We start from the raw sequence: 12,281 nt of genomic DNA on the forward strand, positions 1-12,281 counted from the left end.
GTAGAATATATTTAAGGACAAGTTCTCCATTTCTCAAACATAGGAAAAGATTCCATGGTCAGATACCTAAAGTTTGGGAAACACAAGCAGAACTTGGACAAGTTTTTTTTCTGCATGATTTCTTGGAGTCTTTAACCTAATATGACTGCCATTGTACTTCTTTTTTCCCCCAAGAACATAACACAGTTTGGAAAAACCTAATCTAAATACATTCAGGTTACACTTTTAAATAAAAGAGGTAGCATTAAAAAAAATCAATATAGTGATTTTGATTCAGGGTTAATTAAGAAATAGCAAGAAATCTGTTAGAAAAATGGAAAAGACTTATTTCCTCCATTTTTGTTGGTTTTTATACACTTTTCTTTTTTATTACTACTTTTTGTACTAGGGATTGAACCCAGAGCACTGTACCACTGAGCCCCATCCCCAGCCCTTTTTATTTTTTATGAGACAGGGCTACACTAAGTTGCTGAGGCTGGCCTCAAACTTGTGATCCTCTTATCTCAGCCTTCTGGGATTACAGGCATGTACCACCATGTCTGTCATTTTGTTGGTTTTTAACTTAAAATACATAAGGCATAGCTAATTGGCTAGATTTTAAACCTCAGAGACTTTTTTTTTTTCACTGCAAAGTTTGTGTAATAATTAAGCCCAATACTGTAAAAACTAAAAATATGTGTATAGCATATATAACATAGGCATAGAAAGCCAGGAAGGACTGGCTCTAAGAAAGTATCTAGAGTATTTACAATGTTATTTAATTATGCTAATAGGAACATTTTTAATTTTGAGACTAAAATTTTTAAACTATTTTGAAAAACTATAAAAAAACTTGTAAATGGCCAAAATGTCATTATTTTAAAAATGAAATATGGTGGCTAAGGTAATATTTAATATTTCAATTATACTTTGCAAGTGTTTGGCCTTAAAGCTAGGTATTTTTTTAAAAATATTTTTTAGTTATTGATGAACCTATTTATTTATTTATTTATTTATTTATATGTGGTGTTGAGAATTGAACCTAGTGCCTCACACATGCTAAGGCAAGCACTCTGCCACTAAGCCACAACCCCAGCCCAAAGCTAGATATTTTAAAAAAGTTGCTTGGAAAGGCAAAACTTAATCAGGACAAGATTATAGTTCATTTTTAAATATAGAACATCCCCTAAAAATATCCTCTAACAATGTAGTCATCCTACACACTTGCCTGGAGGAGAGGAGTATGGGTGGATTATTATGACCTTCATTCCCACCTCTCAAAACTGCCTTGACTTTACATGCTCTACTAATTGTGTTGGGCCAGTATCATCATTTTATTTGAACATAACGCAGTTTCCCACAAAGATTCTTGGCTAAGATTTTCTTATGTTGCTTATGTAAAACAGGTATTTTAAAATGAAAACCAAAAATTAATGTAAATTCTGCCATATGCTAAGATATTTAAAAACACTATATGGAAAACATTTGCAAAAGATGCACATAGGATGAAATTAATAAGTTAATAGAAATTTGGCAGTTGAGACACTCTAGCATGCTAAAAGTATTTACAATTTTCTTTTCAAGCCAGGATTTAAGAACATGTTAACTGAGTCCCAATCCAATTATTACTACAAATTGTAACTTCTTTTATATTACCTAATGGCTAGTTCCTTTTTTGTGGTAAAATACAGTACTGCTTGGTAGTGATCTGACAAGACAAAATGTTTAACCTGCTATTAACAGGGCTGTTGGAACACTCAAATTATCACCTAGGCTCTTTTGTCATTCAGTATGTTATGGTGATTTTGTCAGTTACTTTTTTTTTTTTAGTGTAAATGCTTTATAAAATAGTTGTATTTTTCTATAGTTATTAGAATTTTTACCTTTAAGTAAACATTTCAGTGTATGTGGTTTTAGGAGTACATTATTAATATTTAACCAATGATTTCCTTGCATTATTCAGAGCATAAAAGTTTGGGTTTTTGTTTAGTGAATATTTATTAAATATCTACTCTACGCCAAACACTGTGAGATAAACTCTACATTAAAATAATGAAAACTTAGTTGTGCATGCTAGAAAATGACCCTTTGAGAGTACTTTTGCATGTTGTCAGTGTCATCTGTCTACATTTTTCTTCAATATACAAACCACTGATTCCCAGCTATCAGTGGAATTGCATTCTGCTTTGAGAACTCGTCCATGTTTTTTTTTTTTTTTCAAAGTAAATTTCATTCTCATGGAACTCCAGTTATCCCATTTCTCTCTTTACTGTCCTTTAAGACTTCTATGATGGATTGTCTCCTGTTGGTCCTAATTCCTCTCCAAACTCCAGCCGCAGTTTAACCATAAGGTAGTTTTTGTCCCATTTTCTCAGCAAGGTGGTTCCTTTTTATGAGCTAAATTTCTTTGCATTTACACATTTTATCCAAGTTCATGTTTTTGATTAGTCCTTTGGAATTTTTTTTAATATTTATTTTTTAGTTTAGTTGGACACAATACCTTTATTTTATTTATTTTTACGTGGTGCTGAGGATCGAATCCAGTGCCTTGCACATGCCAGGCAAGTGCTCTTCTGCTGAGCCATAACCCCAGCCCATAGTCCTTTGGAATCTTAATAGGGTACATCAACAAAAATAAAAATATCAGTTTTTCCTTTTATATTTTATCATTTGGGAGAGCCACTACCCTTATTCTGCCAAGATATATCCTTCCACCTAAGGATCCTATATGCACTGAGCATTCACAACTACCTGAACACTCCTTAGAGTAGTAATCTAAAGAAGGGAAAAGCAATTCTAAGCTAATTCATGAACAAGATGAGGACTAAATCAAGTGTAAGATTTAAGGCTAAAGAATTTACACTTCAATGCTTCATAATCTCATGTTACTTATGGGTACTAAAAATGAATTCTTAAGCTAGAATACAGAATTATTATATACCCAGAAAATATAAAGTAACCAACCTTTTATTTGTTAAAATTGCTATATCCATGTAAATTTAATGATTTCATCAGTGCAATTCATTGATTTTGGCTCTTGCCATCTTGTGGCATCCAAGATCCTGGCTGAAAGGTTTTACCAGTGCTGGTGGGTGCCTCTGAGGGTTCTTCCTTTCCAAAGTATGGAGCAGATGCATGCCCTTTAATGTGAGTTTGAACAGGTGGAGGCAAGTGTTCCTTGATGGTCTCTTTACTAAGGAGTTTTTCTTTTTCATAAAAATCTTGACTTTTAATTTTCATTTCTTCTCTATATTTCTCATTCTTTAATATTTCCTGCACATATATACATATAAATAGAAAAAATATTAAGTTAAAAGCTTAAATACCAAAGAAAGGTTTTATGAAAACAAAAGTCAATAAAAATAAAAAATACGTATATGATACTTGCTTTTTCAATTAAATTTGTGGATATATACAGGATAATTTTTTAAAAATTTGATTATCTGTTAAAATGATTCTCATTTTATGTTAAGATTTTATGGTAGAAATAGACATGAAGGACCACAGAATAGAAATATTTTCTATCCCAAAATGGAAATAAGCTATTAAACATGAAATATTACACAGGAGCATAAGTCACTTAATGAAAGAATTTGAAAGATTATCAACTATTTTCTGCCTTAAAATTCTTATTTTGTGGGAACTAAAGTGTTAATGCCAAGGCCACCTTATGGTTCCAAATCCAAGCCATCTTATCTCCCCTTCTTTAGAGTGATAATGGCAGAGGATAGGAAAGAAATCTGAGTTCAGTATGCCCTGGACACTAGTTCCAAAGGCACTTTGCTATTGGAAATGCTTCCTCAGATCAGTACAATCTGTGCAGTGCACTTCTGTTTCTCAGATTTGCTATTCTATCTAGAAGGATTTATACCTAAAGTAACAATTTCTTAGCTATTTTACTAAACACAAGACCATCGCATTTAAGAAGCGGCCTTAAATGTACCACTAAAGGCATTTAAGCTTCTGTATTCATCCTTGATTTCAGTGATGCCAAAATTTAAAAAGATGTGCATCTTAAAAACAGATGAAATGTTTTTCTTCTATCTATCTTGATTATTTTTAAGTGAATTTAAAAAATTTCAATACCTTTATTTTATTTGTTATTAGTTGGTGCTGTGGATCAAACCTAGTGCCTCACATGTGCTAGGCAAGTGCTCTACCACTGAGCTATAACTCTAGCCCATGGATGAAAAATTTTAATGTTGTTTTTGCTTATCTGGGTTTTCTGATTTTTCTTTAGGAATAAATGTCATTTATAATACAAAAAAATTAGAACATTAATGTAACTAATATCACAACATTGAAAAAAACAAGTTCTCAAGTTTTTAAAAAAATTTACCACTTTTAAGAAACGACACTTTAAAGGGCAACATCACAGCATCTATGATGTAATCTTTCTGTTTCTAAAGTGAATTTCAAGTAGTATAGTCCTTTAAAACCATAAGCACCAATATTTAAAATAATGGGTTGAAGTTAAGAGAAGGTGGCGTATGCCTATAATCCCAGCTACTTGAGAGGCTCAGGAGGTGGATCTCAACACCTGGGCAACTTAGTGAGACTGTGTCTCAAAAAGTAAGAAGGGTTGTAGCTGCAGAGGAGGTAGAGAGGGAAGATGCGAGGGGAGGGGGGGGATAGTAGGGGATAGGAAAGGTAGCAGAATACAACAGTCACTAATATGCCATTATGTAAAAATGTGAGTATGTAACAGATGTGATTCTGCAATCTGTATTTGGGGTAGAAATGGGAGTTCAAAACCCAATTGCGTCAAATGTATGAAAGATGATATATCATGAGCTCTGTAATGTTTTGAACAATTAATAAAAAAAATAAATAAAAAATTAAATCTATTTTAACAGATATATAAAAATACCAAAAAAAAAAAAAAAAAAAGGCTGTAGCTTAGTGGTAGGGAGTCCTGGGATTCTATCTTCAGTATTCTCCCTGACATGTGAACAAAATTAAAATTTAAAAAATTGCTATAGTGTTATAGACTTATATATGAAGGATGGCCCATCTAATGAAATTTCTCCCTCAAACATATGAGGAAAAGAACAATATTTATAAATGTTATTGTAGTTTTCACAATACAGAGCAAATCCCCATGCATAGTTTAATAACCATAGGAAGTTTAGGGGCAGCTGCTAACAAGTGAGGGTGAGAGTAGAGAAATCAGGCTTTGCTTTTCTTACACCATATAGAACTCTTACGTAAGGTGATTTTACACAAAGGTAATCCTTTCCTGTGATATTGGAAATAATGCAAGTTAGACAAGAATACTTTTTTGGTATTGCCATGCTTTTCAAGTTCCTGTGTCTTCATATGAAGCTCAATCTGGGGAGCAGAATGGAAGGTTCAGGGCCAGGTTAAATTTACCCTGGTAACTGATCTCAAGTAGCAAGAGGCTACTCAGGCTGACATGGAGCTTGCTTAATCTTGGCAAAATAACATCAGTCACATCCCCCAAAACTGTGCCCATGCCTACTCTATTTACTTCACCACCATTGCTGCAGTTGCATAGTTGGTACACAGACGTGCCCTCTGAATAACGGGGGATGGGATGTAGCTCTGTGGTAGAGTACTTGACTAATTTACATGAAGCCCTGGATTCAATCACTAGCACCTCAAATAAATAAATAAAAAAGAAAAAAGCGCCTCTTATTTCTCTTGCTTTCAAATAATATTTCTTTATTTGACATTACTTTTTAAAAAATATTGCTTCTAGTTGTCAATGGACCTTTATTTATTTATTTATATGTGGTATTGAGAATTGAACCCAGTGCCTCATGCATGCTGTTCATCTGCAACTAAAAAAATATAAAACAAAAACATTACTTTTCCAACTCAATTTCTGTCTTATAAAACAGCTATTTAAATAATTGAAAAGCCACTAATGATTATGGTGATCATTTTGACATGTGCAGATGGATTAAAGATTGCAGAGTTGAAAAACATGGAGACTATACTTTTTCCTAGAAAAATTATTTATTATTTTTTGGTATCAGGAATTGAACCCTGGGATGCTTAACCTCTAAGCCCCAGCCCTTTTTATTTTTAATTTTGAGATGGTCTCACTAAGTTGCATTGGGCCTCACTAACTTGCTGAGGCTGGCCTTGAACTTGTGATGCTCCTTTCTCAGCCTCCTGAGCTGCTGGGATTATAGGCATAAGCTGCTACAATGGGATATTATTATTATTTTGTAAACTAAATGCTACCAGGCAGAACCCTACTAATAGCTTTTAGGGAAATTAAACAGAACATAAATCATTTATAAAAGGAAATCTAATTTTGTAACCATTTGGTATTAACCAATGAAAGTAGGAATTATATTAAGAAAGTCTATTTTAGCATGGAAACTACCCTAAAGCAAAGATTTTTTTCCTTAGAATTCCTTGGAACAATATCACCTCACCTTGTCTCCATGTATTTATCAATTAAAAATTTCAGTTTCTTTATGTTCTAGTGTTTTGTGTAGGGACAAATCAGAAGCCAGGGGATCTTTCTTTATAGTTTGTATTTTAAAAACACGTTTATCATTTTACCTATTGCTTTTCTTCCTGTCAATGTTTTTTCTTAAACTTAAAAAAAGATGGATGTTGACATTTTATCACTTTATATTGTGCCATGATTTATTTAACAATTACCCTATTTTTTCCAATATTTCACTTCATTTAAAAAATAACATTGTGATGATTATCCATGTAGATTATTCTTTGACTCAGGGTTCCAACCCAAATCTACCTTTCACTACCTGTGTGACACCAAAAAAGTCACTTAACTTTCTCAATACTAATTTCTTTCTTTGAAAATGAGGATAAAATTAATTGATAACAGTATTATGTTTCCTAAGATTGTTGACAATATGTGACAAGGTAATTATGCTTTTATAAAAATACAATGCCAAATGAAGTATCTTTTTTCTTTCTATTCCCTTTAAGTAATCTCTATAGAGTTCCTTTAAAGATTGACAGGTCTATACAGATTACAAATTCTTCCATATTCTAATGTAAGCCAAACATTACTATTGGTTTAAAATTATGAATCTTTAAAAAATGTGATTATGTATGTATTGGTGTTTACACTTAAAATACTCATTAGTTACTCTTTCCATTGTTAAGATTCCTCTGAAAGCTTTTCAATGGTAGTTAAGAAAATGGGGTCTGAAGTCAGATTACCTGCATACAAATCCCAGTTTTTCCATTTTACTAGCTCTGTGACCCAAGGATTATTACTTAACCTCTCTCTGCTCAGTTTCTTTATGTGTAAAATGGAGATAACAATACTGTATTCCTCAATGAGCTGCTGTAGAGATTGGGCAAGAACTGGTGGCTGGGTAGTGATAGTACAGGTCCAAAAAATTTCCATCATTGCAGAAACAGAAACTATTGGACTGCACTAATCTAGATCTATCCTAACAAAACTTAAAAAAGTTTGGGCTAATACATATGCCAATTAATGGTTCTCCTGAACAAAATCAATATTTTCTAAAGGAAGACAACAAAGCCAGACATTAAACAAAATAATATTTCAGTGTTCATCATGCAAACCAAGAAGCAAAAAGGAGAAAAGTATGATTGAAAATCAGTTAATGGAAACAGATTCAAATAACAGAAATGACTGAATTTAACAGATTTTATCAAAATAAAAATGTTCAAAGATTTAAAGGAAAAATGTCCATTAAGAGGAAATAAATGGAAACTTAAAAAGAACCGGGCTTCTAGAAGTGAAAAATAAAATATATAAAATGAAATATTTAATGGAGTGATTAACAGATTAGACACTGCAGAAGAACAATCTGAAAATAAGGCAATGGAAGATATATAAGCTGAAGCAAGTAGTTTTTTTTTTTTTTTTTTTTTTTTTAGCTTAAAAACTGAACAGAGCCTCAGGGAGCTGTGGGACAGTGTCAAGTGGCCTAACATGCAAATGGAGTCACTGAAGAGGAAAGAATGACTAAAAAACCCAAACAGATAAAAATATAAATCTGTATATTCAAGAAGCTCTACAAACCCCAAGCAGAATAATCATAAAATCCAAGTACATCAAAATCAAATTGATAAAAACTAATGATAAAGAGAAAAATCTTAAGCTAACCATGGGGGAGAGGGGACATACACATTTATAGAAGAGACAAATAGCACTGAGTTCTCATCAGAAACAAAGCTACCAATAAGATAGTGGAATGACTTTAAAGTGCTTTAAGATAAACTGCCAATTTAAAATCCTGAATCCAGTGAAAATATCCTTTAAAAATGAAGAAATAAAAACATTTTCAGACAACAAAGTGAATTTGTCTCAAGCAAAAGAAACATCTACAAGCCAATGTACTACAAGAAACATCATAGGAACTCCAGTTAAAGGCACATGGTATAAGATGGAAACCTAAAGCTACACAATAAAATAAACTGCTGGAAATAATAAGAAGGAAGAACTTCATTGCAGAGGAAAATACAGATTTGGAATGCTTTGCTAGGTGATGGCTGCTCTATAACTTGTCCATCCAGTTTAAATCCCTGAGGATATGATCATCACACTGCCCAGTAAAACCACTATGAATCTTGTAGCTCAACATGACTATACTACTAAGAAGAGTTCTCAAGCTTTACAAACCCAGTTTAGAAGTATAGCCTGAGTGGGCCTGGTGGCATACACTTGTAATCCCAGCAGCTTGGGAGGCTGAGGCAGAAAGACCACAAGTTCAAAGCCAATTTAACAACTTAGCAAGACCCTATCTAAACAACAACAACAACAAGAACAACAACAACAAAAAAACTAAAAAAGACTGGGGATGTGGCTCTGTAGTTGAGCATCCCTAGGTTCAATCTCCATTAAAATAAAAATAAATAAATAAATAAAACGTATAGCCCGAGAGGCAAGAGGTCTATTGTTTGTACATGCAGCCCTCAAATCCCTCACTCAGCCTGTCTCATTGCCCCTCTATTCCCAATCAATAAGGAGCTTCTGCTCACCAAGCATTCCACGTCTTATACCATCGTCCTGGCTCCCCTGATTTAGGATTTGGAACAGTATGTCAACAATGTTTCTTGTTTGTCTGAAGTGAAGCCTTATGAAGTTGACAATTAGAAAGTCATGAATGAGGTCAATCTCATTCTAGGAGGGTCACAAAGAGTACTTGGAAGTACTGAAGGATATTATTCTCCACCAGTCTCAAGGAAGAAGAGAAAGAAACCATGCTGAGAATGGAGAAAGCAAAAGCTGTGTCAAAATCTTGTATGTCAAAATATTCCTTAAAAAGAACCCCAGATTCATCAGTATTATGTATACATTTTTTCTAGGTCAAAATTTTAACTGTCATTCTGAAGGATTAGATTAAAAAGGAAATTTAAACAAGGAGAAGCTATGAATGCCTTCAACAAACTTATCACTGTTTTTGTAAAAGACATATTAATGGCTATTGTGACTATTCAGTAATGTGAACTTAATTCTTTCCACCCTCCACCAAAGCTGTAGTTCAAATCCTTTCCAAAACCATCATTGTGCTAAGAACACTTATAGTAGCTGTACTACTATTGTACTCAGTGTTGCAAATTCCTTTGTATGGTAATGCAAAAAGCTTTTGAATTTTTTTAAAAAAACAAAGCCTAAATATGCAATTTATTAATATGCTGTCATATTTAGTTTACTCATCGACACTAGGCATGATATGATCATTATAGTTATTCCATTTGTTTCACATAGTCCCTTATGTGAAATCCTAGTACATCTGAGTTTTCCCAAATAGTGAGGAATTCAGTTCTAGTAATCAGTTATGACTCTGAGTTATTAGATAACAGAAATGGGTATTTATACTATAAAAGGAGGCGAAACAAATGGCAGAATAGAAATAGAGATCTCTTCAGTAATGCATTGAGAGAGAGAAAGGAAATTGAGGCAATGCAAAACTGGGTCTTGGAACTGCAAAAATCTGAGAGAAGGGAGAGAGCAGAAAAGTGCTCTGTGATGAAGTTATCATGAGGATTGAAGTTTAGATTACTTGGCAAGTTCTAGGGAAAAAGAAGAGCTGAGAAATATTCAGGTGAGTTAAAAAGGCTATCTCAAGCTGCAATACATGCCTGTAATACCAGTGGTTCAGGAGGTTGAGGCAAGAGGATTGCAAGTTCAAAGCCAGCCTCAGCAAAAGTGAGGCACTAAGCAATTCAGTGAGACCCTGTTTCTAAATAAAGAAATACAAAATAGGGCTGGGAATGTGGCTCAGTGGTTGAGTGCCCTGAGTTCAATCCCAGTACCCCTTACCTCCCAAAAAGGGTATCTCAAGAGATTTCTGTCAAATATATAAACTGTTTTGTGTCTCTAGGCCCAAAAAAGGTAACAATTCTGAGTCTATACTATTAAATGGAATTGAATATATAGATGCAGGTCTAAGTAGACATACAAAAGCATTTTAGACAAACAGAAGAACGAGAAGATATACTCCATTCATGTATGATGTGTCAAAATGTATTCTACTGTCATGTATAACAAATTAGAACAACAACAAAAAATCTCAGAATTATTCTATCATGAGGTGTTTAATGCTTTATATATAAACACATAATACTGACGGTGTGATATTCCTGTTAAATATAACATTCCACGATAATAAAATCCCAAGTTATTTTTGTGTATGTTTGTTTGTTTATTTATTTATTTATTTTTATGATGCTGGAGATTCAATCCAGGGTGTTGCATATGCTTAATGTGCACTCTACCATGAGCTAAACCCTGAGTCATTTAATTTTTATATCAATAGACTCCATGGAAATGAAATAGAGTTAATGTTTTGTTAGGGAATTATCAAGTTTCTTTGAAAGTGTTATGAATCTAACTATAAAAAAATTCAGACTTATGCAGGTTGAATACATATATACACATCATACCCTGGTTCTTCTTTGATGTTCTGGCTCCATGCTCCTCTGGAGTTTAGTGTTTACAAATGGTCTCCATTTAACTTCAAGTACTTGAGAATTCCAAGTATATATATATTCTGTTCAAATTTAATTTCACACACATGCCAAAACAAAATCTAAATACAGGTTAAAATAAATTAAACAGTGCTTCATTGTTAGACAGTTTATTTCCCTAATAAATAGACAGATTATTTCCCTAATCCATATGTTTTTACCTCTTACCAGATATATGTTACATACAGGATAAATTTGACTTTGATAGCTACATTAATTTCTTTCCATAATTTAAACTACACATGCTAATGAATAATTTTTATTTTAATGAATACTCAACATTTAAAAGTATGAGTACATTGTCTTTAAGTCAAAACAAATTTTGAAAAATACAAGAGTTTAATAAATAGATTATAAATAAAATTCAACATGAAGTATGTCCTGAACCCTACACTACAGGTACCTAGAAAAGGTGTTACAACCTTAAATACTGAAATATACCAGTCTCCAACCTTCAAAATAATTATAATGGGAATTTAATGTTTTAAATGTTCTAAGCTGATTTTTTTTTCTGTGTGCTGGAAATAGAATCCAGAGCCTCATACATTCTAGTCCCACACTCTAGCACTGAGGTATACACCCCTCCCAATCTCCAGACGCTTTTTTAACAGTATATTTGTAACATACTAAGAAGAAATTCAGACCTAGCAAATGCTATAGTGATGTCTAAGGTTGAAAATATTGCCAAATTGTTTAACTAAACTATATTTTCTAGTTCCTCAATTTGAACTGCCAGAATTAAATAAGTCATCAGAATACCATTTTCTAGTCTAGGAAAGAAAGAAGAGAAAAAACTGGGGAGGCATAGAGATCTTTAAAAGGTTTTCTGGGTTCAGACCCAAGGCAAGCCTTGCTAGACAGTGATAAAAAAATGGATTTAATCTTGCCCAGATGGGAGTAGGAACCAAAAGGGTAAATAAATGATAGCACTTAGGTTAGTATGCTAGCACTGGGTTGCTAAGAAATCTATTAGAATGAAACAACAACCAAGCGAGTTATACTTTAGCAGATGTTATTCCTGCTACATGTTCTGCCAATCACTAGTATGCCTCTGCCAAATCAGTGTCACATTTAATTTATTCACATTCAAATCTATTGCAAACATCCTTTGATCAATTACAATAATGAAAATGTACACTGAGTTTGTTGTTTTGACATGCTTGCTTGAACTTTCCTCCTCATTTAAAAAAAAAAACATTTCTAATTACAAGAAGTGAATCCCAATGGTTCTTGTTATTTGAGGGGACAATTGTAAGGTTTGTTTGTATTTTTTGCTGGCTAGGAATTTCTGGCACTGAGTTTTATTTCTTTGAACTTGAGCCAGAATAATTATTAAATCTCAA

The 12,281-nt window shown here is 33.0% G+C and overlaps 1 protein-coding gene across 1 annotated transcript in view; it reads right to left on the reverse strand.

Moving 5' to 3' along the window:
* Positions 1–2,930: 2,930 nt before the first annotated feature.
* The window catches only part of Ndufaf2 (NADH:ubiquinone oxidoreductase complex assembly factor 2), a 172,573-nt gene continuing 163,222 nt past the window's right edge, over positions 2,931–12,281 (reverse strand). The window contains exon 4 of the mRNA XM_005319592.4: positions 2,931–3,252. Coding sequence (XP_005319649.1) covers positions 3,001–3,252 — 252 coding nt within the window. The 3' untranslated portion in view covers positions 2,931–3,000. The remainder of the gene's footprint in view (positions 3,253–12,281) is intronic.

Source organism: Ictidomys tridecemlineatus, chromosome 1, assembly GCF_052094955.1.
Source record: "Ictidomys tridecemlineatus isolate mIctTri1 chromosome 1, mIctTri1.hap1, whole genome shotgun sequence".
Lineage (NCBI taxonomy): Eukaryota > Metazoa > Chordata > Mammalia > Rodentia > Sciuridae > Ictidomys > Ictidomys tridecemlineatus.